The sequence below is a fragment of the Fusarium proliferatum genome (genome assembly GCF_900067095.1).
Source record: "Fusarium proliferatum ET1 genome assembly, contig: FPRO_scaffold008, whole genome shotgun sequence".
NCBI classification, from domain to species: domain Eukaryota; kingdom Fungi; phylum Ascomycota; class Sordariomycetes; order Hypocreales; family Nectriaceae; genus Fusarium; species Fusarium proliferatum.
Window position 1 is genome coordinate 595961 of NW_022194797.1, and position 25609 is coordinate 621569.

At 49.4% G+C, this 25609-nt stretch overlaps 11 protein-coding genes across 11 annotated transcripts; 1 reads left to right on the forward strand and 10 right to left on the reverse strand.

The window, feature by feature from the left end:
- Positions 1–471: 471 nt before the first annotated feature.
- FPRO_13909 (uncharacterized protein) lies at positions 472–1696 on the reverse strand (the record flags this gene model as incomplete). The annotated part of the gene is made up of 3 exons (XM_031218876.1): positions 472–905; positions 959–1462; positions 1516–1696. The coding sequence occupies 3 exons, from the start codon at positions 1694–1696 to the stop codon at positions 472–474; spliced, it is 1119 nt and encodes a 372-aa protein (XP_031084691.1).
- A 379-nt stretch (positions 1697–2075) lies between these two features.
- FPRO_13910 (uncharacterized protein) lies at positions 2076–3735 on the reverse strand (the record flags this gene model as incomplete). The annotated part of the gene is made up of 3 exons (XM_031218877.1): positions 2076–2275; positions 2335–3391; positions 3439–3735. 3 exons carry the CDS (start codon positions 3733–3735, stop codon positions 2076–2078), a joined length of 1554 nt encoding a protein of 517 aa, XP_031084692.1.
- Positions 3736–4894: 1159 nt separating this feature from the next.
- Positions 4895–5656, reverse strand: FPRO_13911 (uncharacterized protein; the record flags this gene model as incomplete). The annotated part of the gene is made up of 1 exon (XM_031218878.1): positions 4895–5656. The coding sequence occupies one exon, from the start codon at positions 5654–5656 to the stop codon at positions 4895–4897; it is 762 nt and encodes a 253-aa protein (XP_031084693.1).
- Positions 5657–5692: 36 nt separating this feature from the next.
- On the reverse strand, positions 5693–6028 carry FPRO_13912 (uncharacterized protein; the record flags this gene model as incomplete). Its single annotated transcript, XM_031218879.1, has 1 exon — positions 5693–6028. The coding sequence occupies one exon, from the start codon at positions 6026–6028 to the stop codon at positions 5693–5695; it is 336 nt and encodes a 111-aa protein (XP_031084694.1).
- A 516-nt stretch (positions 6029–6544) lies between these two features.
- FPRO_13913 (uncharacterized protein) lies at positions 6545–8086 on the reverse strand (the record flags this gene model as incomplete). Its single annotated transcript, XM_031218880.1, has 3 exons — positions 6545–7220; positions 7268–7382; positions 7441–8086. The coding sequence occupies 3 exons, from the start codon at positions 8084–8086 to the stop codon at positions 6545–6547; spliced, it is 1437 nt and encodes a 478-aa protein (XP_031084695.1).
- Positions 8087–8898: 812 nt separating this feature from the next.
- Positions 8899–11195, reverse strand: FPRO_13914 (uncharacterized protein; the record flags this gene model as incomplete). Its single annotated transcript, XM_031218882.1, has 2 exons — positions 8899–10751; positions 10799–11195. 2 exons carry the CDS (start codon positions 11193–11195, stop codon positions 8899–8901), a joined length of 2250 nt encoding a protein of 749 aa, XP_031084696.1.
- Positions 11196–11492: 297 nt separating this feature from the next.
- On the reverse strand, positions 11493–12496 carry FPRO_13915 (uncharacterized protein; the record flags this gene model as incomplete). Its single annotated transcript, XM_031218883.1, has 2 exons — positions 11493–12166; positions 12217–12496. The coding sequence occupies 2 exons, from the start codon at positions 12494–12496 to the stop codon at positions 11493–11495; spliced, it is 954 nt and encodes a 317-aa protein (XP_031084697.1).
- A 640-nt stretch (positions 12497–13136) lies between these two features.
- On the reverse strand, positions 13137–15008 carry FPRO_13916 (uncharacterized protein; the record flags this gene model as incomplete). The annotated part of the gene is made up of 6 exons (XM_031218884.1): positions 13137–13781; positions 13841–14015; positions 14065–14205; positions 14253–14600; positions 14653–14756; positions 14820–15008. The coding sequence occupies 6 exons, from the start codon at positions 15006–15008 to the stop codon at positions 13137–13139; spliced, it is 1602 nt and encodes a 533-aa protein (XP_031084698.1).
- Positions 15009–15599: 591 nt separating this feature from the next.
- FPRO_13917 (uncharacterized protein) lies at positions 15600–18767 on the reverse strand (the record flags this gene model as incomplete). The annotated part of the gene is made up of 3 exons (XM_031218885.1): positions 15600–16258; positions 16305–17917; positions 17971–18767. 3 exons carry the CDS (start codon positions 18765–18767, stop codon positions 15600–15602), a joined length of 3069 nt encoding a protein of 1022 aa, XP_031084699.1.
- Positions 18768–20331: 1564 nt separating this feature from the next.
- Positions 20332–21198, forward strand: FPRO_13918 (uncharacterized protein; the record flags this gene model as incomplete). The annotated part of the gene is made up of 1 exon (XM_031218886.1): positions 20332–21198. The coding sequence occupies one exon, from the start codon at positions 20332–20334 to the stop codon at positions 21196–21198; it is 867 nt and encodes a 288-aa protein (XP_031084700.1).
- A 288-nt stretch (positions 21199–21486) lies between these two features.
- FPRO_13919 (uncharacterized protein) lies at positions 21487–24478 on the reverse strand (the record flags this gene model as incomplete). Its single annotated transcript, XM_031218887.1, has 9 exons — positions 21487–21971; positions 22032–22111; positions 22159–22241; positions 22293–22722; positions 22774–23061; positions 23115–23338; positions 23390–23775; positions 23840–24242; positions 24299–24478. 9 exons carry the CDS (start codon positions 24476–24478, stop codon positions 21487–21489), a joined length of 2559 nt encoding a protein of 852 aa, XP_031084701.1.
- Between the last annotated feature and the right edge of the window lie 1131 nt (positions 24479–25609).

Below are 25609 nucleotides of genomic sequence, written 5' to 3' on the forward strand. Positions count from 1 at the left end.
CTGGCTGATAAATTTACGTAAGCCGCGCTAAGGTTTCTCTTCTTCTTCCTAGCTCAAAGTTTGACATTCGTTAAATTGCAAAATGCCCCCAGAGCTTGAAAAGCAGCCTCATTGGCGGTTGAGAAGTATCTGGCCACCAATCTCAGGCACTGACTCAACTATGGCTTGACGGCGGCCCATAAGGTTAAGCTTCAGGCTGCAAACACAGATGATGAATGAGAACACGGCATTGCCCTAACTCAACAACGACCTCTAGACCTAGTATGGGAAGAAGTAGCAATGGAACCAATCATCCCCTGTAGTATAGGTCGATCTCTGCAATACAGGCCAATCGTGTCTCGAGCCCCGCACATTTTCAGCATTCCCCTGAGACATTGGAAGGCCTCAAAGTCTAAAGCTGAGCCCTGATAGAATGTCACAGCATAGAAGAACATTGGAGACCATCTTGCGGTAATGCGCAGACGCATCGTGTTATTTTGAGTAAGACACTATGAAGAAACACCAGAGATACAAAACATTGCTCATCACACCCAGTGCGGTACCTGTAACGGCAGTGATAGGACCGCCCACCTGGCCCATGAAAGGGAATCCAGTTCGTAATATGGAACGATCAACTTTTTGGCCGACGCTGGTAACCTTCCTGAAAACTGCCCCAAAGGGTTTTCCATCACTGAGGGGCTCTTCTGTCACACTACCCTCTGGGCGGCCTATGGTCACGGTGTATCTGATATCTTCGCTGCCAGCAGGAGCACGGTCCAAGCCAAACATGACAGCAGACATGCCGCTGAGATAGGTTCCGAATCTACCTCGAAACACAGTTGCCGTGTTCCTGGTTCCGGTACCATATGAAGACACGCTGATAGCCTTGCTTTCGCCATTGATGAGAACAGGGGATCCAGATTGACCTGATATATCTGGTCAGTATCGTGAATATTTCGGATGAAAAGCCACTTCTCACCACTTGCAAAAGATATCGTGTGCTCGAGCAAATTGACGGCTGTTTTCGAAAGATCGCAATCTATTCTTTTGGTCATCTCATACATTTGCGCTCCTGGTTCATCAACCAAGGATTTGTCGCACGGGTATCCAACCACGCTCAAAAGCATCTTGTTCACGATCCCTGCAGTGGGCTGCTGGGCAATACGCACTATATCGTTGAATTCTTCCACTTTTATGAAGGCGACATCACTTGCGCGGTTGGTGTCACTGATTATCCAGTCTTTCGGAACGACGACCTTGAGACCCCTACGGAATTGAACACCAGGTTGGTCAACAGAGTTCTTGCCATTGTATCCTACGAAAGCGCGGACTTGAACGGCTTTGCCAAAGTCGTGTGTATGATCGTAAACGCAGTGGGCGGCGGTAATAATGAGATGAGGCATGATTAGCCATCCTGTAGCTTGAGCATGACGCGTGTCGCTAGCATCCTGGCCTTCAAATCGAATCTGGAGCTTGGCAATAGCTGAACGCAGAGCCAGGTTTGGGCTAGCTCTGGAATGTGCCTTAAAGACTTACAGTGATATTTCCTTCCAGGCAGGTAGTGCGCCGGATCAACTAATGTGCGTGAATCATCGTCAAACACTGTTGGAATTCCATCTGCTTCAGGTCCTATGGGCAGGACGTCTGTCGCAGGTGTACGGGGCACGTCTCGGAGAGGCCATCGAGCGTAGGTTCGTTCGGGATTAGATGAAGCCATAGTGGTTTGGAACGTGTAAGAATGAGACAGATGCTGCAAAACATATGAGAAAAGATTGAGGGGATTGTTTCTAAAAATGGTCTGGTGATTCTGTATCCAAGTCCTATTTCGGGGTAGACATTACACGCTAAAAGCCGATAGCGCCTCGCGAGATCTTTCAGCTTGGATTCACAGGCCTCGATGGCTCTATGGGCTAGCTGATTGGCCAAGTTAGTTCAGCAAGCTCCTCGGCAAAGCCTTTCAACCGCACCAAGCACAGAATTACAGATGCGTGCAACGTGCATGCCATCATGACACCTTTCAGTACATTACCGGGCGATATTGGACTACTAGATGCATAGAACTGTAATTCCTGGCGCCTAAACCAACCTATCTCAAATTACTCATATGTTCTACCCCAAGATCGCCTCGCCGTCAAAGTACGCCCCTCTACTTCATCCGTCTGGCCCCTCTTGGTAGGTCTGGACGGAAGAAGCAAACGTTGCATAGCAATATTATTTTCATCTGGATCGGTTTCTTTGCGCTGTGTAATCTCGATAAACTTGCCCAGCCGTTTTCTCCAACCAGGTAGAGCTCCGTCTTCAATTTGTCAGCTATCAGCTTGGACTGGGCGAGATGAGAGAGTGATATTGACTTACCAACCATAAGACAAGCAAACTTGAGTATTACAGGAACCCATACGCAAACCGCTACCAGCTGCCCAAAGCCCCATTTGGATAGGGCAACCTTGCTCTCGTTGCCTGATTCCCCGCCACTGAGCAGATGCATAAATGCCGCAAACTCTTGTACGCCGATTGCGCCCATGACGATACAAAGGACCTCCATCGAGATCCAGAGAGATTCTGAGAAGAGTACAAAGTACCTCTGGGAATTGGACGACTTTAGACGCAAAGGCAAGCTATCTGTCAGAGCATGGACCTTGCGAGATAACCAATCACCCTGCTCAAAGAGGTATACCCTGATCATAGCAAGGATCCAGTCCAGTATCAGGAATACCATGATTACATGGATGGGCGTCTGTGTCCTGGAGTGAAACTTGAAGAAGTTCTCCCCATCTCGATCTAGATAGCCCGACTTTTCATCCGTAGTGGAACTAGAGCCTCCCGCTGCGGGCTTGTTGAACGTCTGACAGAACGTCCTTGGTCCGATGTGGTTTCCGCAGCGTTCTAGAGACGAAGATTCAGTAAAGTGCTTCAACAAAGAAGACTCATCGACAGTCTGGGGCCGAGCAATGAGCATAACAAGAACCCAGTTGATAAACACAAGAGCAAGTGTATACCACCAACGGTTGTGGGTCTTTTGAAGAATTAGCTGGACAAACAGTAGGGGGTACATTCCCGCTGAGGTCATTCCCCTCACAGTGAGGTTGTTCGTCAGCCAGGAGAGTAGCGAGCTGATGTTACCAAGTCCCGTTCCGCTGGAACTTGAGAAGGTGACGATAGCAGCTATAGAGATGGTACCGAGAAACACAGCTTGAGCTTCTTGAAGATCGACAAGAGTCGATGCAACTGTAACTCCGAAGCTACTCCTGGAAACCATTTCCTGCCATTGTAAGGCCGTCTCGAAGGCGCCGGCAGGTCCATGGAATGGAAGAAGCGAAATCAACGTGAAGTTCCTGGTCCAGGTCTTTGTGATCTTGTAGCAAGATGCAAAGAGCAGAACTATCGTGAATTGTATCAGATATGCCACGATTATCTATATGTAGTTAGCAAAGCCTTCCGGTCTTAGCGATGTAAACTTACGCCAGGTCCGGCAATATCATAATCGATTCCAGGATCAGCTTTATCGCAATACTCAGCACCCATGATTCTGCCCAGGTCCCTGATATTCTCTGAAGTGATCGCCTGGCATTGAAACGCCCAAAGCTCCTGAGGACATCCTCCAAACTTGGAGTCTGAACATGACTGAAGCGCGCATTTGACATACTTCAACAATGCGCCCCTTCGCCAGAACTCGTCTAGGCGCCCAATGTTAAACCTTCTATCCACCTCTTCTAATGTCTGGTTGCTAATGGTATCACGCCCGCGATTGGTAGTCATTATAGCGACGGTCGCCAAGGTAAGGCAGTTCGATAGCGTTTCGGGGTTCGAAAACATGAGATCTTCCCTTCCGCATGCCATGGAACAATTGGTAACATTGTCAACGATGCACCCGCTCTCGATCAATTTAGCAGGAATGCCAGCATTATTGATGATGGCGGGTAGACGATAAAGCCATGCGTTCTCCCATTCTCTCCATTCATGGGGGATGGTGAACTGCTTGAATGGGATATCGGTGAAGTTGAGCCTCGAGAGGTACTGGAGCCTCGAGAGGTACTGGAAACTTCTTTCTACCATTATCTCGGAACGCGGGTCTGCTTCAAGGTTAATTCCTAATAATGGGGAATATTTGGAGTATGAAAGCAGAAATTGCGATTGTGCCTTGATGCCTGGAGAGCCTTATTTATTGTCACGCCCTCATGCACCTCGCCACTGCCAAGATCAATATTGATCTGCATGTCAGCATTGGAGTTGGGGGGCATTCGGTGGCCTCATTGATAAGAACGCCTTTATGAACACCATAACGATTAATAGAATACAGGCATCTTGGGCAATGGTGAGGAGTAGATTCACTTCTGGGTGATGATAATTCGCCTAATGGTGATCTTGTTCAAAATGTCACGAACTATTGGAGCCTACAGTCCTGTATTATTTTCGCGGCAACGAAGCTGGGTGCAGCACCAAGATCCCTGTCAAGCTGAAAACTCCCCTCGCACGGCAGATGAATTAGACGAACCAGCTTGCGATGGATTCAGCCTCGGGCGCACTACTGGCTCACATACCTCCATCTCGCTCGACGATGGAGATTGATGTCCCCAGAGTAAAACGCCAGTATCATACCGTAGATTCCACCGATCGGCCACTTATTCAACAGCTTCCCGAATCCCCAGCCCTTATCATCCCTCTCGTCCGCACCAAGGCCACTCTTTTTCACCTTGTCGTAGACGGTTGGCAAAGTCGTGGCGAAATACCGTTCTCTGAGTCTCTCATACCACGGCCGATCGTACAATTCCCAGAATTGCTCCTCGTCGTAGTAGGTATGTGCGTAAAGCCACTTACGACCACCAAGTTCCATCAATTTCTTCTCCAGAGCCTGATTCTTCGCCTTGAACTCTTCTCGGTCTAAAGGCCCCCAGCCCCAGACACCAATATTGAGCATTTATTGCGATATGTTATCCCCTGCGTCGGTAACTGAAGAGCTTTTCGTGACGGGATGAAAAGTAGGTGTTCGACAGCCTCTCAGAGGACAAAGCCAAAGGGGCCATATCCCTAATTCTGAATCCACCCAGTCAATAAATGCTTCGACTGTGTCGTATGGCAATGCTAGATCCTGAACCACGAACTGATCCGAGATTCGACTTGCGTGAAGTGCATGATACAGTGTCCGGGTATGAGAGTAGTCATCCAGAAGCCAGCGGAAGAACCTGTTGAACGGGACGATCTTGAAGTATGTGTATCCTTGGCGACCGACCCAGAAAGCAGCTCTATCATACCAGAAGAGGTATTCGCCGAGTGGTATGTATTCCGTGACTTTTGACGAGGGAGGGAGAGTCTCGGTCTGAGCTTTCACATGGAGATAGAACCACGGATCTCCCGCGTTACTGAAAGTCCATGCCGGACAGTCATCTGGTTTGGTGTTGGTCAACTTGCCAGTAATGACAACGCCATGGTCCTTCGAATAGAGAATACCATCAACGTAATCAACATGTACTTTCTCGCAACACTGCTGCGTTGTGGAGATAGCAGACGACACACTGTCAACTCTGTGATACGTTGTCTTGACAAACTTCTTCGCTTCGATGAGCCTGATCTGTATCAATGTCGTCAAACCTAGAGTCCCTGCAGCGCCTGCAGCACCATGAAACAGATCTTCATGTTCCTCGCGCGATGCCCGGATTATATCTCCGTTTCCAAGTACCATTTCCACAAAGTCGACCGTTTCGTTGAAGAAACCATGTCAAAATGAGCTGCTTTCCCCCGATGTTCCTGCAAAGCCTCCTCCTACTGTGATTCCTGGGAACTCCATCACTACTGGCGGTACCAGGCCGTATGGCATAGTGGCCTCGACGAGTCGGCCCATCGGTACATTCGGCTCCACAAGACAGGTTCTTTGCGCAGTGTCCACTGATATGACTTGCGATAGCATGCTAATATCGATGACATTCGCCTCAGTCGCATGGCGAAGACGAGTACTGCTTGAAGAACCATGAAAGACGCGGTATGGCTTGCGGAGCTTGTAGAAGTCGCCTATTTTATCCGCAATATCCTGCACAATCTGGTTATGGCGCTCCATGGCATAAGATAACTTGCATGAGCCGTGAAAGACTTGAACGTTGGACGGATCGACGAATATGTATGCTCAGAATTCTGTCTATCTCCCTATTTAATAACTTGCACCAAGACTAACTTGGTAGACTCCATACCTGGCAACTTCCGAGTAAGGCGAATCGACGGTGTAACTTTGACCAACATCATAATGATTAAACTGAGACAGCAGACGGGAAGGAAAAGGCGGTGATGATGCCTACACGCGACCTTGCCCAGTCGATCCATGTGGGCGACTGGCACCCTGATGCCTTGTTTCCAAATTACAAGAATCGGCTACACATTCGTTCCACAGAAAGAGAAAGACTTCTCATTCGCAAGTATAAAATGTATAACCAGCACAACATTCTAAATCTATCGAGTCTAGACCCGGGCCGAGTATCTACCCCGAGGACAAGTAACACCATCTATCCACGCTGTTTCACAACCTTACACCAAGCGCAACACAAATCTCCCTAGATCAAAGTCTTTCAAGCCCAAGATGTTACCAAACGCCAGGAATAAATCGCCAAGGCACACGTCTGCAATACTCAGTCCACGCAGCACCATACTTAACCGAGCAGCTCTTCTCGTCACGTATACACCGATGCACAAGCAACACCGTCATCCACACCGCGTACGTCCACACCACAGCCCTCGTACTACCCACCAGCGCACAAGAGCTGAAGCTAAGAATCAGATCGCCCAGGTAATTCGCGTGCCGAGACCATCCCCACCAACCGCTGCAGAGGAGAAGACTTCTGTGCTGCCGGCCATCGGAGGTCCTGAAGGATGCGACTATGTACTCTGCCGGTTTACCCCAGATGGTGCATTTTCCGCCGGTGCGTCGTACGATTTCCTTTTGGTGGTTCACGGAGCGGAAGAGGATGTAACCTGCTACTCCGAGGACGAAGAAGAATGCTAGGTAAGGTGTTGAAGGTGATGATGGGTAGCGGCCCAAATATTGGCCTTGGATGGTGTATGTTGTTGGTAAGAAGCAGAAGCAGCCCCAGCTAAGATAAAAGCCGTAATGGTCGAACTTGACGTCGATTGTGCGCAGATACCAGGATTCGTTAATGAAAAAATCCACTACGTAAATGGTCTGCAGTGCGGTGACAAGGATGAGCGAAGGTTCAACATATCCCTGATTCTGATACTGATACGCCATGTTCGAAAAGTCGCTGGATCACGTAAGTTTGCGTTCTCGTATCGAATTAGCCAGACTTACATCAGGGTCCACACCATCATCCCAGCCCTGCCATTACTGAAAAGCTTAAGGTCAAAATTCTCTCCCAACCTCGGGTTTAACTCAATGCCCATGAAGAAATCATAGAGGAACGACCCTGTCCATATCAAAATTAGTGTTTAATTACGCCAAAAACTCAAAAGCGGCAGACTCACCGCTGAACTTCCTATCTTCTGGGTGAGTCGGCATTACGTACGCTTTGACAAGCGCAAGTGCCGAAATAACGAACCCAGCCAAATTCATAGCTCCAATCAAGCTACTCCAATTGCGGGGAATGAAGCCAGGGTCCAGAATCCCCAACCAGCTGAGGACTCCGTAGAGCAGATGCGTCACGATCCAGGCGGAGAGACCGTTGATTTTGTAGCTGAGGAGATAGCCGGCTGGTGTCAATTGGCCTTGGTGCTGCTCGCCGGGGAGTAGGCAGTACAGAAGGGCTTGGATCCCGACCCAGCAGATAACTGCGGCGATGCCTTTGGTGGTGAGGTGCGGACCGTACTGGGCGCAAATGGTCCAGAAGCCGTGTTCTTTTACGGCGTCTGCGAAGAGCGAGAGGGATCCTTCGTATTCGGCCAGTGTGATGAAGATGGATATCGAAGCCATTGGCGCGAGGAACAGAGGCGATGCACCAACAAGAGATCGCAGCCACGACCTCCCAAATGCTGCACGACCCCAAACATCAGCACCCGCCAACATCTGAACCTCTGTCGTCAGCGCCTTGGCTTCAATGGGCTTCTTCTTTCTCTGCGTCGTAACAGTAGTCGTCGAGCCAGCCCTAGGCAGGCTCTCTGCAATTCTTGCCATGGTGCGTGTGTATATCGTATACAATGAAGTTAAGTGTGAGAATGTGAAAGAGGAAGAGAAGGAATGTGTAGTACAAAGGGATGAGATAATGATAATCACGGCAGTTTTAGTGGTTGGGGCATCGTCATCGATCAGCAGGTGGATCTGTCACCCGGCCACGGTTAGAGTATGTATTCGTGGCTTGAAATTATGTTGGTTTGAGTTATGCAAGCGGACGCGTGTGCGCGGGCGCGTTGCGAGCTTAATTGTTTGGCGCCAAGATAAGGCAGATTGAGACATGTTGGTGGCTTGGAGTACAGGGTAATACAGCGTAAATAACGAGAACGAACTGGCGGTGAATGTGAGACATTCCGGGTGTTGGATAGATTTGATGATCCGTTGAGATTCAGGCCTTGTTGTACGGCATCATTATGATGCTCAAGTGATACCAATTGGCTTTGGCCGACACGTGCTTGCTTGTGCCACGAGGCTCAATTTTCGTGTTGCATACTAATTTCCTGCCAAACTGTAAATCCTTATTAGCATGGCTAAATCACTGACCGCCTCCGTAACTGTCCGCCGCGCCAAGGTTCCTGGCTCCCTGCCGTGTCGTTGCCCATGGCGTTGCGTATCACTAGCGCCAGAGTCAAATGGCTTCAGTTCACCTTTACAGCCACAAATTCACCCGAAACTGCCCGACAACTATACCTGCTTCATTTCCAGTAAAGGATCTGGCCAACAATACCGTATTCCTATCCTGTCACGCGTTTCATGCCCTTGGTAGAATTCCTCATTGGCTCAATGAAAACGCAAATGACCATTTGACCTCATTGTTAGACTATCTTGATAGTATATCCATCTTTCTCATCTCTCTCCAAATAAAATCTCCTTTCTATCCCTGAATCACTCCAGATTTCTTCTCTCAACTTAAGAATCGACGTGAATGGTGTCTTCTGGTCCGCCCAATCCCTCTTCATTTTCTCAGCAGCAATCTCAAACATGCCGATTCTCCTAAAAGCCCCTCGTTCTCGACCTGCAATTAATAACAAGCCGCACTCAGACGGTAATCTCTGCTGCCAAGGATGTCTGATATCAGCTCCCGCAATCTTGAGCGCAAAGATTCGACTGTTCTTCGGCACTTCCCTATCTAGCGAGATAGAACAGGGATAATCTGCTTTCAAACCTTTACCAATGAATACAAGCATGGGCGTCAAGTCAATTGGGTTCAAGAACTTGATGCGATCTCTCATAGTCTTGTGGCTCATCCACCAGTTTGAGTGTAAGGGTCCTAGTCCACTGCGTGAAGCAGATCGAAAGCGCACTTCTGTGAGAGGCCCTTGAAGAACCAGTGCCGTTGGACGCGACATCTCGATGCTCTCTGGCTCATCGTCGGGGATGATAATATCGATGACTTTCGTGACCACCTTGGGCTCAGTCTGTGCTCGGAACAGGAAATTGAAGTCAACGGGCGTGTAGACAGATGCCCAGGACCAACTCGGCGCAACGCGGATGCTGGGGGGCTCATCTTCCGTTTGAGTGCGCCATAGTAGAGAAAGTGGAAGACTGTCTTGTCTCCAAAGCCCGTTAAGATACTGCTCTCTTGGCACGATTGTCGTCAGCTGCTCAGCTACACCATCAATAGCGATGAGCTTATCACTCTCTTTCGACAGTTTGCCGACGCTATACTGAGCCACCACTGACGCCCATACGTACAGAAACATCTCTTCATCTGTGGCTGTATTCCCTGCATTCAACTCTCGCGTGAGAAGTTCCGTGTAAACATGCTTGAACCTACAATCCTCTACCGACTGTACGCCAGAGGGAAGCCTATCAGAAATGTCAAATCGCTTGTATCGGTACTGTAGATCCCAAGGCCCTCCCGTGGGATAAAGTTCCGAAGCGTAGAGCTCACCACATTCCCAGTAAAGCATATCGTGAGCAAAGTAGACGGCTCCTCGTGATAGAAGCCGTTCCTGGAACACCCACGCGCGTTTCAGCAGTGGTGAGTTTCCGACTGCTTTCTCCCAGGGATCTGTGGGTACCAGGTGAAATTCTCCATCAAGGTCGTGTGAGGGCCATTCTAAATCCAATTTAACACCATTGATGCCTGCTGGATTGCGTTCGCGAAAGAGTCCTCCATGTGCATCTGATGATGCTGCTGCTGCGAGCGTGATCGCTGAGTATGAGTAGACTTTGGCCATTGTCACAGAGTGCAAGCCCCAGTCTTCCGCGTCAAGCTGGATGATGCAAAGAGCATCTATCCAGATGTACTCCATACCAAGACGATTTGTAACGGTGATTGCATCGCGGAAGGTCGCTGGCAGGTCTTGTATCGACATCCCAGTGGTCGTCATCTTCTCGATATTCGATCTGAGTAGTTTCGTGAATGGTTCCCTTCCCCAACAGTAGCTTAACGTCGCATATTCTGTGCTAAGAGGAATTCCGTCGTCTGTGTTGGTTTCTACAACTTTGATAATCTCAGGTACGCCATCTGTATCTGGGATGATCTTGACCAGCCGCGCTGGAAGCCAATTCTTGTTCTCACCAGTGCGGGCATGTAACTTGTTGCATGACTTATGATTCTCCGAACAATTCTTGATCCACTTGGACAAGCATTCAAAACTAGTCTCACTTGATGTACTTGTTGACGTCTTTTTGATTGGTCTGTGGCATTTCACACGAGGATCTATCGCCAATTAGTTTAGTGATACTGGCAATGGCTAGGTAGCGCACCTTTGGTTCCAAAGAGCCGTATATCAAGCCTATCCATATGGCGAAGATTACTCCTGCTGAGACCGAGATCCGCCGAAAGATGGCCTTCATACGTATATTCATTATACTGCCATAGCGCTAGCATTGGGTCGCCCTGTGTCCTCCAAGACGTTTTACCGGCTCCATCTGCGAAGGATCCATTTCCATGTCTGCCAAGGGCTTGGTCCGCCGCTGCAAACGCGACAACAAAGGAGCAAAAGTCGCAATCTTTCACGGACACGGTTATGTGTGCACCAGTCTGGAAGGCTTTCCACGGCGCTTCGTGGAAGGGAGTGCCGGCGATGGTGGAATCACGATCCAGAGGCTTTGGTTCGGAAGAGAACGCTTGTTGGCATGGCGTGCAGAGCTTTGAAGACATCGTGCGCCGTGGTTAGGGTGGAGGCCTCGACACGTTGTATTTATCGCGGCGTGAAATGAGGCGCGGGGATGAGAGGCTCTTAGGGTGAGGTCTTATAGCAGGGGTTAGCTTACTAGTGATACACTAACCACGAATGTTAGACTGCTGTGCCACGTGGTAATGGGATGTCACGATGCTGAGGCTGTTGCAATAAAAGACGGCGGAGAGGTTCTTACGAAACGCAAGTCCTCAATCGTAAAGGTGGCTCACCAACTGACATGCTGGATCTTGACCAAAGCTACCGAATTTGTGTTAATACTATGTCCTATTCAGCCTGTCCTGGGATGTCTTTGGTGATGACATAGGTGAATCCGCCGGCATCTCAATCGGTTCCTCATTAATCTGCTGTGCTGCTTTCATCTTCTCCGCCACCGTCTGCTCCTTTCCAGTGGGTGCCTCATGGACCAACACGCCGGGCGCCTCGTATATCGCATTATCCGGCGCTTGATGCGGAGATATCCCAGTCCCATCAACTTCAGAAATGCCAGTCGACTTAGCATCAAGCTCTGGCTTTTCAAATCCATCTGGATCTGTTGGGGTAGTCCTTGGCGTTTGTCGCTTCTTGCGTCGGTAGAGGAAGAAGCCCGCGAGGAGCAGCACTAAGGCAAGGACACCGATGCCTGCGCCAATACCTGCTTTTGTACCAGTTGCAAGACCCGTCGAGGTTGTTGTTTCTTGTGAGGATTCTGGTGTTGAGGTGCCGGCATTTGAATCTGCTGTTGATGTTCCGTTGTCCGCGCTGATGAAGAATAAACTACTCTGCAACATGTTTATATCGCTGCGGTTCGTCACATCGTACACCGTCATTGTGAATTTCGAGTCGCCAACATCCAAGTCCATCGGTATTGTCCAGGTGTAGTTCATGTATGTGTCTGTGCAATTGGGGTTCCAGAGTTTCCAGTCGGAGGAAGGGTAGTCAAAGGTCTTGTTGTCTATACCCAGTTAGCAGAGCTTTTGTCATGAGAACCAATACCAGACTCACCAAATATCACTATAGGTTTCAGATCGTCCGGGCCTGGGCCATATGTGCCTGTCCACCACCTCAACTCCAACTTCACTTTGGCGCTCCCTTCGTCCCATGTTCCGTTGACGTCGCGCCCGGCTCCCCAGCCCACCATCTGTGTTTGTCCACGCACCCAAGTTTTGCCTTCACGAGGCCAGAGGAATTGATCCTCAATGGTCGCGACATCGCACCACCCATCTTCTGTTTCGTCATCATCGTCTCGTCGTCGTAGCGCGTTGTGCGGGAGAGAGAAAGGCATTTTGATCGTCGAGAATTAGAACAAGTCGGAGGGTTTTGAAAATGTAACCTGAAGGATGGAAATTCGACATCTTTAATGCATTGACTGGTGGGGAGCATTTTGGGTCGACGTTACCATAACAGCTTAATCGAAATAAGGACCTGTCTCGTCTTGAATCCTTCAACAGCCTGGCGAATCGGGCTTTGCGCAGACTGCTCGCTTAGGGTCTTGGCTGCGATCCTTCAGCGGTATCCTTGAAGCATCGCCTGTTCTTGAATGGAGTTTTGGGTCCTTTTGCTGCGCATTGACCATGACCCATGGGGCTTAGACGATTCCAAGTTTTCATTCTTCTTTATTTCCAATTCTTATTATGTAGTTATATTTAGCCAGTAAACCCGACCGATGGACTATGTCAGGTTCAAGATCCTTTGCCACTACCTTCAAGCATGAGCTGCAACATACAGGTAGTATATAATTGCGGTTCTCCCATGCTCAGGCACCGACCAGTCTCGTCTCATTCATCCTCCCCCAGCGGTTGGACGCATACAAGGATTCTTTGAAGGGGAGAAACAGTGGACCATCCACCTCGACTGAATAGGTGTTTGCTTTTAATCAATATGCCCTCCCTTTCGAATCACCGTTTTCCATTCCAAGACACGACTCAAGTTCGCAGTGAGGCTCGACCCTCAATAGCGGTAGTCATGCCATTCAGCTCTTGCTCACCGCTCTCTGACGGATCATCCCATCCTTCGCGCTGATCCTTCGGCACCCTGACAAACAAGATATCCAAAGCCAAGCCAAGCACTGCCAGGCCAACTGCAAAGTACAGAGCTGCCCTGTAGCCCCTTACCTCATCATCGTTATTCGTTCCAACCTCCGTCTCAATCGTCCCGGCAAATCCTTGGCCCAAACTATTTCCGTAAAGATTAAGAGTTCCGATCAGACTACTCGCTACGCCCTGTTGACGACGGCTGACGCTGTTGCTCGCGATAACCTGTGCGGCGACATATACCAAGTCGGGGCAGAAACCGTAGAGAATCATGGCTGGGAAGACCTGCGCCCAGTATGTTTGTTGCACTGGCATGGTCGCGAGGAGGATATTGCCAACTAGAGTGACTGTCACCCCGATCGCCATGATCCACTGTGCTGCAACGCGGGGGATTAGCCATGCTGCGAAAAACACGGCAAGCACAGAGCTTAGCCCAAATGGTACCCAATTAATGCCAATTTGGGTGACAGATAGTTCGCGCAGGAGGTACTGCCAACTCGTCGAGTACCAGAGACCGATCCCGAATGCCATGTAGCTCTGTTTGATATATTTAGTGTATGAACAAGCAAGAGAGGCTCGTCAGAGGTAACGCATACCAGAAGCACAACGAAGACCAAAGCTGTGAAAGTAGGTGCTTGGAAGACTGACAACGGCATTATGGGGTCTTTGGCATAACGCTTCTCCCAGAACAGAAAGGTCAGGAACATTACCACAGAAAGAACCAACAGGGCTATCTCGTAGGGTGCGTTCCATCCAGCTGATGGTGCTTGGCTATAATGGTCAGTCAAGGGTAAGAATGTGAAGGGCAAGTTGTACTTACTTGCATACTACGTTGAAAAGAAGCAAGCTTCCGAGTCCCAAGATAATTCCAGGAATATCGATGTGCCCTCCTTTATCAACAGGGATTTCCTTCGGTATGAGATACGCCAACCACGCCAGATTGAAAGCTGCGATACCAGCACTAATACATGCGTCAGTCAAGGCCCAGCAGAGCAACAGAACACTTACATGAGAACAAAAAGCCACATCCAGCTCACATTATCAATAAAGACGCCCGTGATTAACGAACCGATCATTCCTCCCAGAGGCGGCGACGCTGCAAAGAAACCCAACACAACATTTCGCGATCGACCTGGTGGAACCATGGTAGTGATAATTGAGACAGCATTGGGCATAAAGATACCTCCACCGACACCGGTCAAAGCACGCATGGCGATAAAAGAGTCATAGGTTTTGGTGAATGCATTGATGAGAGAGAACAGGGTGAAGATTGCACAGCCGAGAAGGGTGAGTTGCGAATGGCCGTAGATGGCGCCTAGTCGGCCCGTTACTAGGACGAATGCACCTTGAGTGAGTCTATCGATGTCAGCATCGTGATAAAAAAAGACGTGAGAGGATCCGTACTTACGGATATGAAGCGGCCATCCAATTCGCCTTGCCGGGACCTGATTCACGCCCCAGGTCTTTACTGAGAGCGAGACCACCGACGATGGTGATACAATTGGACATGAACTTGAGGAAAGGTCAGTGAATGATTCTCCAATATCTGGAAACTTGTAGACTCGATTTAGGTACCTGGATCATGTTTGCACAAACCAACAAAGAGATGATGAGTCGACGTGATGCTGGACTTGTCGTGAATGCAGGGTCAGCTTCAAAGACTCGCCCCGGACGCCGAGTCTCAGGGAGGTCTTCATTCTGGCTCCTGTTTTCTAGGGAAATTGTCTCGAGAGGAGTTTGCAGAGCTGTCTGTGTCGTCGTCATGATGAATTCTCACCAGAAGTACAATGATCAGTCCTGGATGAAGGCAGAGAAGTTTGAGCCATCGGCCACTACAAAACCCCACGGCACAGTCATCAGCCGCTTAAATTGTTCGGCAAAATACGTCAGCAGCCAATCCGAGCACATCGCCATATCAGACAGCGTGAATATTGGTAGATCTTCACTGTGTTTGTCATTTCTGATATGTCAACTCTATATCATCTGTCAATTGCCATGGCGTTGGTCAATTACTAATTGCATATTCCTTGTTATACAACAGACTTACTTGATCAAGGCCTATAGTGTTACCTTCCACGTCCTTCTCGTGACTTGTGTTCCATTCCATTTGCGTGGATTTCACTCTTTCCGTGTCTTTGTACGGAATCAAGGGCTATGAGAAGGCATTTTTCCTATGAATGAATCTCGGCGCAAGGTTCTCGACATATACACACTTTTGGGGGGCCACAAGGAACAGAAATCCACAAGAATAATCGATTAATATTTATTCATAAATGTCAGACGAAAGCTGATACTTTCCGTGAACTACCGTCAGAACTAGAATCATAATCATAACCAGGTTCCATCCTGTTCATCTCAGAACAAGTCAACGCGACACTTGCGCGTCAACGGAATATCCGCAGTAAAAACAAGCTTCTTGTTCTCGGCATCGTACTCAGCATGCTCCGTACCATGAGGCTTAGACTTGACACCCAAAACTGTAATAGTCTCAATACCGACACCAGCATCATACTCAAAGGTTCCATCAAAGCTCAGCTTGCCCTTGCTGTACTTGAAGTCGATCTCAGAAGCCGTGTCCTGAACAACAGATTCTCCGTCATCAAGATACAGGGAGCCCTCGGCCTTTCCATCGAGACCGGGTGCAATCACTAGGTTGAAGCCCTTTTGGCGGAGAGCCTTGGTTGTGTTGGCGCTCTCGACGCGCTGGGGGTAGATCAGGCCGCCCTTGTAGTGGACCATGATGTCGGTGACGTCGACTTCGGCAGACTCGTACTGAGCCTTACCGCGGACGGGCTTTCCGGTGGACCACTCGTAGAAGATGTCGTCAGGGAGGTAGTACTCGAGCTTGGTGCTGTTCTCCTTGGTAACAGGGCTGACGAGGATACCATCACCATAGAAGAACTGGAGGTCAATGGAGTAGGTGTTCTTGTCCTTGGGGTAGTTGAAGAACATGGGGTTGAGAGTAGGAGAGCCGGTCTGGTTCTGCTTGTAGATGGCAGTGTAGATGTAGTCAACTGTTCCTGTTAGCGAACGTTCATACAGAGGGAAAGAGTAACTTACGGAGCTGGTATCGGATGGAGATACCATTGCGAGCAGCCTCAGTAACCTTGGGCCAGCGGTAAAACTCCTGAGACTGAGAAGTAATATCGGCGTGGTTACGGAAGAAAGTGTAGAAACTACCAAGGGTAGCCCATCGTGCGCAAAGGGTCTCAGTGACATTACCACCAAATCCACAAACATCAGCACCGACAACGGGGATCTGATAGATAGAAGCAAATTGCAGGATCTGAGAGATGGAGAAACGGTACTGATCCCACTGAGAAAGGTTATCGCCAAGCCAGTGCGAAACATCCTTGCCAGAACCAGCAAAGGTGCTTCGTGTGATGACAAGAGCACGCTTATCAGGTCGTCGCGAGCGCATAGCGTTGTGAGAGTGAGAGGACATCTGAGCACCATACAAGTTATGGGTATCATACTGAACGTAATCTCCGCTCTGAACGAGATCAGTATCGGTGGTACTGTCAGCAAGTGTAGGTCCAGCGCCGTTCTGGATCATGTAAGGAGGCTGGATGAGCTCTCGGTTGGGAAGACCCTTGCACTCGTCAGGGCCGCAGCCAGAACCAGTCTTCTTGCCATTTTGCCAGCCGTGGCCGGGACGTCCGTACTTGTTCTGGCCCCAGACCTTGCGGGTAGCTGCCCAGCGACCAACACCGCGGCCACGAGGAGTAGTGCGGACCTCGACGGAGCGCTTGGTGGTCTTGGCGACGGCTGTGACTTCGCGCTTGGTGGAGCGGAGAGAGGGAGGCTGGAGACTCTCGGGGAATCCAGGGATGCGAGCGGGAGGACCGTCTCGAACGGGAGGGGCCTTGGGAGGGTCGCCGTCGACCTCGGCGAAGTTCTCGGGAGTGGTGTTGTTACCGGGATAAGGACGGTTGAAGAAGTTGGCGGGCTCGTTCATGTCGATCCAGAGAGCATCAATGTTAGGGCCATGCTCGCCGTCGAAGAAGTTCTGGAAGAGTTCGTTCCAGTACTGCTGAGAGTTCGGGTTGAACCAATCAGGGAAGACACTAGGTCCAGCCCAGACAACACCTCTGTAGTCTGAGCCATTAGGCTCCTTCATGAAGGTATCGTACTGAAGACCGCTGGTGAGAGCTGGGTTGGGCTCCATGTCGTACACAGCTGGGTCAACCATGACGATGTAGTGTTGATCACGAGCGTGGATCGTGTCAACGAGATCCTTGTACTTATCGGCAGGAAATCTCTCAGGGTCAATGGTGAAGATGCGACGACGGTCCATGTAGTCAATGTCAGTCCACATCGTCTCGAGCGGGATCTTAGCAGCTGAATAATTGGCCACAACACCAGCGACTTCGTAGACGTCTCGGTATCCATATCTGCACTGATGGAAACCAAGACCCCAGTATGGCGTCATGAGAGGAAGGGTAGTGATCTCAGCGTACTGCTTGGCGACGTCGCGGGGTGTAGGACCAGCGATGAAGTAGAAGTCGAGAACACCGCCGATGATGTTATACTCTAGGAATTGCTTGCCGTTCTTCTTGTCGATGAAGACATCCATGCCGTTAGAGTTGAGGAGGAAGACACCGTGGGTGCCGCCCTTGCGGTGGTCAAAGTAAATGGGGTGAGCTCCATACAGGTTCTGGCCGTTGGGGCAGCTGAATCGCGTTAATAATCGCTCCAAGATAACAGAAAAGGTCTGATGACTTACCCATAAGCATCGCGAGTGTAGATTGTGCGGGTGTAGTTGGTGGCATTGAGCATGAAAGGATCACTATGCTCACCCAGGCCGTAGAGATAAGGCCTCTCCGGAAGCTTGGTCTTGAGGTACAAGTACTGACTCTCAAAAACAAGCTTGCTGCCCGAAGTGTCAAAAAGAACTTCTCCAGAATCCTTCCTCGTCACAGTGAACGAAAAAGGATCCGCTTTGAAGTCAAATTTGAGCTTCGAGTTCTTAGGTGAAGCCCACTGTCCATAACCAGGACGAGGGAAGATATCATCAGGGACTTGGTAGACGGTGTTATTCGTATCCAAGATCTTGACATGCAAACGGTCCTCAGTTTGATACTCAACCTCAAGCTTCAGCTCAGGGAGATCAACACCGAAGACGTCGCAGGCCTGTCCCGCAAGAGACAAATCAGCGTAGAAACCTGATTTGGTCTCCCGGTGGTTGGTAGCTTTGTAGCCGGGACATTTGGAGAGATCCTTCTCGAAGAGGTCTCTGCGGGGTTTGTCAAGGTCTTCAACGCCAGCCTTGCTCTGGGCAAAAGCAGTGCCAAAGGCCACGGCCGAAGTGAGCAGCGTCTTGAAGAACATGGTTGAGAGGAGAAGAGCTGGTTGCTGAGCGAGAAAGACCATCAAGCCATATTGCTTGGTTATATATACTGATTCGTTCTTGGCACGGTGACTCTCAATCGTCTCGTCATGATGCATGCTACCAGCGGAGACTCCGCTGCTCAGGAACAGAGCGAGGGAGACTCCGTACAGAAAACCCGCCTTAACGGTCATCATTGCCGTGAAACCCTTGGACAGGAACTCAAGCTTAAGCTAGGTTATGGCCGAGAAAAGAGCCGGGACCAGGTTTTCGTTGCGTGATGCTGTGCAGGGATCTTGGAGGGGGAGGCTCCATTTTGCGGGGTTTGGTTTTCCCCAGCTTTTTTTTTTTTACGGAAGGTTCAGAGGTGATAAAAGTATGATGGTAAAATTAATCGGCTGGGTGAGTAACGGTCGAGCATGGGATTGGTCCAATGTCGGGCCGAACTTATGCATAATTGAAGAGGTTCATGAGTGTGAATGAGAGACATTGACGAATGAATAAGAGCGGGAGACGGAGCGTGGTTGCTTTGGGTAATGATCGTGGGTTGGTTTGATGAGCTTCAGAAGCGAGTGTGGCTGCGACGAGAAGTGAGACGTACTGCTATCAGATGATGATCCGAGATTAACGTCACGTAGCATATACCAGGCGGTAGTCTGTTAGTGATATATCCTTGTCATCCGAGGGTACTTGTAGCCATTGCATCACCACTCCCTCTTGTTCCCAATCATTGGGCCGACTTCGGTCTGTGACTCGGTGGCACTCGAATTAGCTGCTGGAGACCATGTTCTTCTAGTGCTAATCCCCAGGACCAAGCCCTGATTCCCATGGGGAAGTTGAGTGGCGCATGGGGAAATTCCCGACAACCCTTGCGGCCCCCAAAATCACCAACTAAACGTCCCTCGATTCTACAGAGACACGCTGATGGGCTATTTTGTCACTGCATCCCGCCAAGTCGTAGCCATCTCGGTCAATTATGTCAATCATGACAAACCCTGCAGTTCATCTGATGATTGGAATAGCACGACTGTGGATAGCTTCACGGCGGGACTTTTGCCCTTGTTCCTGTCGCTAGTACAATTGAGTAATAATGGGATGACTACAGCTTGTGAGAAGGGAAAGACGATTGGAAGCCTCGGCTGCGGGATCACCGGGTAGAAGCGGGCTTGAGGTGCAGGGTAAGAAACATACTTTTGTATTTCGGTCTTGTGCTCTTGTTGGATCATTTACGCTGGAATATGCTTATTCTTTACATGAATTGATTTGATGTTGATTAGTGTTATACCACGTTGGTTTAACCTCTGTGAATTGATGCGTTGGTGGCGGCTGAGTTCGATCTTGGATCAAGCTTACCGGCTTCATGCGACGGCCCGGCTGGTGATATCATGTATTAGGCAGCCAGGAACAAGACCTCTCATCCTGAAACATCCGCAAGCTATTTTCTTGAGTCGTGAGCTCTTCCCATATAGAGACCATCACTAGATTATCTGATCTTCAGCGAATTATTCACCGTTGGCAATTGCTTCATCTCCTGCTCCATCTTCGGAGTGTCGGAGTGAATAAATACCGAGATTATTCCTTCACAAGTTTAACATGTCAAGGATTCTGGTTCAGGCATCAGCTTTTTAGAATTGAAGATATGCTAATCATCAATCTCGTGATGTTGCAGGCAGCAATGAAACCCAACAATCCAATCGAGTCGCATTGACCCACTCTGCTTACGCTCACCGATTGTCAAACCTCAGCCATTTCAATAAAATGCCAAAAACAACAAAGGAAATGGCACAAGCGACACAAGATACCATCACAAAGTTTGAGATAGTCGGGAATACAGGCAGCTCATATCCTTTGATCATTTTCTTCCACGGCTCAGGCGACTCCTGCGCGTCCTGGGCGGATTTAGCAGAACTCCTGGGTCCCGCGTACCAGCTTCTGCTCTGGGACAGGCAGGATCCATACATCCGAACCGATATAGCCATCTCAGAACTGTTGGAATTCCTCGACACCAGAGATTTGCCCAGGCAATATGTGCTGATCGCGCATTCATACGGTGGCACCTTCGCAAGGCTCTTCCTCGAAGCGAGACCGCACCAAGTCGCAGGAATAGTCCTCGCCGAAACGGGCGCAGAGCCAACGATAGACGCACAACTCGAACAGAGACAATACGACAAGAAGATCTTGGGGAACAAACCACTTGTCGTCATTCGTGGCAATACTCTGAAATGGAAGCAGCTACAGTATGATCAAGCCATCGCTGCAGAGCAAAACCTCGCCAGCCCAACCCTGCTGATGCAGAAGAAGCTTTTGGATGCGACAGACAAAGAAGACGAGAGGTTGAAAAAGGCACAGTTGCAACTTTCTAGGAATAATCGATATGTGCATATCCCGGATGTCAGTCATGATGTGATTATTGAGAAGCCAGAAGCTGTGAGGGAGGCTGTTTGTTGGATCATGGAGCATTTGCAGACTGGCGAAGAAGAGGAGCGAGAGGAAGAAGAGACACCAGTGCGTATAGCAGAAGAGGGCGAGACTGTTAAGAAGAGCTTTGGGGATAGGTTGAGAGGAGCGAAGAAGATGTCTTTGAGGGAAAGTCTGTTCAAGCTGTTCAGGAAGTCTGATAGGTGAGAGAAACTATATCGTAATTGCTGTAAATAGATTAAAGTTCGAAGGGAAGTGTAGCTAAATACAGATTGTGTAGGAGTGAACACATGAGAGAAGATTCAAGCTGCAGAATGTACATGGAGGTTAGGCCAGAGAATGCAGTGTTTTCCACTTTGTCAAGAATGAAACCAAATACTTTCTGTTGAGAAGAAAAGACAGGATGGAAATAGAAAATAAAGAGGGTAGGCCGGTGGTGACCAGGACTTGATGCCTTGTCGCCCAAAACACACAATAAAACCATCCAGCACCATCTCAGGCCTTGATGAAGCGGAACCCAGTTGCTTCGTTCTCAGCCGCACCATCGTTGACCAGCGTCCCATCACCGCCAACTCTCACATACTTCCCGTTACTAGCCGCTTTGATCGAATAGACGCCCTCACTTTCACCTATCTTCTGTCGGATGATGAACCGCTCCCAGGTACTAGCAACTGCGCGGGCTGCCGAGAGTGCAAAGGTGCCCGACTGATCCGCCGTCACGTATTGCTTGTTCCTGGCCAGCTGTAGTGTACCAGCGTTGGGAACATAGGCACTAGAAAAGGTATCGGCATCATTGGCTGAGGCGCTTGACGCAGAGAGTTGACCGCCGTTGGCTGCAGATACGATGTATTTGCCTGACGTGGCTTGGATCTTGTAGTCTCCGTAGGGGTTCTCCGGGAGGGTTGCGCAGATAGGCTGGCCGTTCGAATTAGGGCGCGTGCTGATGAAATAGAGTTCGTTCGTGTATGTGTTTCCGGATCCTGTAATTGGAGATATGTCAATCGACTGTATTGAAATCAGTAAGTGGATTCTGAACGCACCCCAGTCGCTCAGTTTGGCACTCCATGTAGCGGCTTCTTGCGGCTTGGCGTTGGCATAGGCAGCATAAATGACAGATTTCCTGATCTTTTAGCTTGCTGAGGCAAAAGAAACGATCAAAATGCGTACCAGGAGTCGGCGTATGAGGCGTTCGTTAATTCTGGCATTGTGTAGGAGAAGACATTGCTGACCCATTCGGCGTCATACATAACCTGCCATCGCATGTAAGCCAAATCATCAGACTAGGTCAATGACACTCTTACCTCATTAACAGGCGTGACAGGGAGAATCTGAATCGCAGCAATCTGCACCTTCTCAGCTCCCCAGAACAGCCACGCCCCCGTCTGCCAATCCATCACATTGCCGACGGTGATTAGATCCCTGAACTTGACCTCGGGATAAGGATTCGTAGGATCATCTTTACCAGCGCTCGGGTACAGGTGCCAGTATTTCCTAGCAGCTTGCTGTTCTATGGCGAGCAGGAGTCGAGCAAAGTTGGCGTGTTCTTGATCAAGAGCTACTGTGGCCCAGAGCATGGCGCCGTAGTAACCGTTGACGGCCTCACCGACAGATTCTTGATCACGGCTTCCAGCTCCATTGGCAATACCAGAGGCCCATGAATGACCAGCGAACCAATCTAAGCATCGTGTAATAGGGAAGAAGGGATCGGCCGACGAAGGGTTGATGATGTCCCTGTTGAGTATTGGTCAGCACCAGATCCCCGGCGGAGCCAACTGAACTTACCGGGCAAAAAATGTCACATATTCTCTGTGTTGAGCCAACCAGCTTGGATCGTACTTGGCGATTACTGCAGCGATATGAAGGAAGTAACCGTAGTGAAAGTGATGATCGTTGAAGTAGCCGTTACCAAAGTCGACCCAGACATTCGTGGCGCCTTCTTTGCTGATAACACCGCCCCAAGTGGTTTCATAAGCAGGCAGAGCCTTGTTGGCGGCGCTGAACCAGCCATCGAAAGAGGCTTTGAGGTACTTGATAACGGGGTCGATAAGATCCTTGCTTCCAACATGGTCACTGCATATAAGTCAGTCTGGATTCAATAAAGACACCATCGATGGGGAACATACGCGATCAGTGCGAGGCGGGATTTAGCTGCGAGAGTGCCGCCCCAGTAGTAAAAGTCGTTTGCCGCAGGCGCTTTCGAAGCGTCGAGTTGGCTGACTTCGTATTTGAGACCGTTCACAACTGATGACTTGCAGGAGGGATCCACGTCGCGCGGGGCGTTCCAGGTTATCGAAGTCAACTTGTACGTCAATCTCCAAGTGTTACCGAGCGTTGGGTACATCCAACCCTGAGATGTTTAGCCATCATGAAAAGTTACGTAGGAATAAGGGCAGTTTACCTTGAGGGTCAAATAACTCAGAGCAGATGGCTCGGGGGAATTGGGGCTCTGTAGCACTTCGCGGTGATGCGGCCAGGTGAGCATTAGCAAGTCACCAGTACCTTTTGTCTCCCACTTAAATGTCACGGTTCCTGAATCGCCACTGATGGAATAGTCTTGAGACACGGAGATAGGGTATACCGTTGAATGGGCATCCAGGAGTGTCTCATGACTGGGATCCCTGAGCATCACCAATCGTAGAATACCGGTAAACTTGCCATCTGCAGCAAGGGTTCCTTTGTTATCATTCTCGGCTTTGGCGGTAAGCTTGATGGATGAGTCCGAATAGATTAGGTATGTGGTGCCCTTTGTATCGACGACGGTAAACTTGGTGCCTTGATCGCTCACTGAAAATTTGTTCATCTGGGTCAGCATATTTTCGTATTGTTTTCTTGCACTTGAATCACGTACCCGTATTGCTACCACTCATAGCCTTTCCGTTGAACGACTTGATGCCCCCGTTCAGTGTCGTCAACAGTGGCGTTGCAGACTTGTATTCGAAGGTCACGTAGGGCGAACCCGGTACCAGATGTGCGGCCATGGACGAGTCGCCCTGGAAATACTGTACTGTGACCGTTTGAGTGTCGAAAGCAGTTGCTTTGTGACCATCAAATCCCCCACTATGTTCACTGAATGAAGCCCGCCAGTCTAGCTGAGTCGGCACCTTGATAGAAGTCCCATCGAAGTTGCGGTCTTGGCCGATACCAAAGCAAACACCGTGCCCATCTAATGACGATTCATAAGGAAAAGGGCCTGCAGCGGTGCCCTTTCCAGGACTTGCAGCGTATGGAGCCCACCATCCGTTGGTTGGATACTTGCTTGAGATCAGTCCACGAGTGTGAGTCGACAGGCATAGATGGATAGACTTACCGGCCCTTTGAGATCCTTAAAGAAAGAGCTTAGAGGGGGAGCATCGGTTTGAACAGTGCCTCCTGCCAAAATGTTGGGGTTACTGGTGCCAATAGGACCAAGTGAAGCACGATGGGCTAACTTGATTGTCCCAGCTAGCGACTGGGATGTTAGCAGTAGAAGAGGCAATAAAAGTTTCATCTCGTTTGGAAGTCTGTTCTAGAAAGGAGAGTCTTTTGAGAATGTCTATTTTCTTTCTCCATTCTCGTCACAGGTAGCAGTTTATATAAGTGTTTAGTGGACAATTCCCTCTGCCTCAAGGCCCTCACCCGAGTCAGTTACGGAAGCTTTGATTCCGCGACGAGACACCATTCCTAACTCTGGATACTCTATTATCGGCCCTATTGCAAGGGTATGGCATTCCTCAATAGACCTAGGTGGTGAATATGTCCTGAGTCCAAGACATGCCCGTGCCATAGGAAACAGCCGAATGTAACCTATGTCCTCTCTCGATAGGGCTATGAGTAGTTTACTTGACACACAAAATTGGAAGGAATGAGAAACGCAACCGAGTACAACATCGTTATCGTTGACTATCTAGTAGCTGTGACTATTCGGATGAAGTTGCCGGAGGATGAAGTTTAAAGTTAGATTTAAGGGACACCACCGCTCAACTAGGATGTCATGAGCTCACCAATGCTAGCATAGTCAGACTGCTTGCTCGGCATTACTACCCTCTGCCAACATTAGTTTGATTCCTTTGCACTTTCTCCATCTTTAATCCGATAAGAACCTGGGGATGCAGCCCGGCTCGTGTGTGGGGTCCCCGCAAACAGATAGCCAACCATGGAGGCCGGAGCGTATAGCGGGGGAATATACTACTTTGTTGTAACTGCCGACTAATAGATTACTTGTCACTACCAGTAATTTGTCAAATGGGAGAAACGGAAATTTCAGGGGTCTATGCAGATGCACGAAAGCAGTTGAGATGGCAGGTGGCCTAATTTCCCGGACGGACTCCCGAAACGTCCGTTCCATTTTCTTACAACACAACCTTTCGATCTCTCTATTTTCCTACATCTCAAAACTCTTACATATCTTAAACATTCATGATTAAAACAATCGCGGTTAGTAGACAGACATTCATATACCTTCGCTTGTTTCATTCCATGTGAAACATTCGAGAGTTGAGATCAGTTTACGGTTTAACTTGTAGGTTACAACGATAAATCGAGGCAGTCATCAAGAAAGGTCTTCGGCTCCAATATACCTGAGTCGGCCCTACTATGACACACCCGGTGATGCCTAGGAAAGGTGTCGTGACATAGGTAG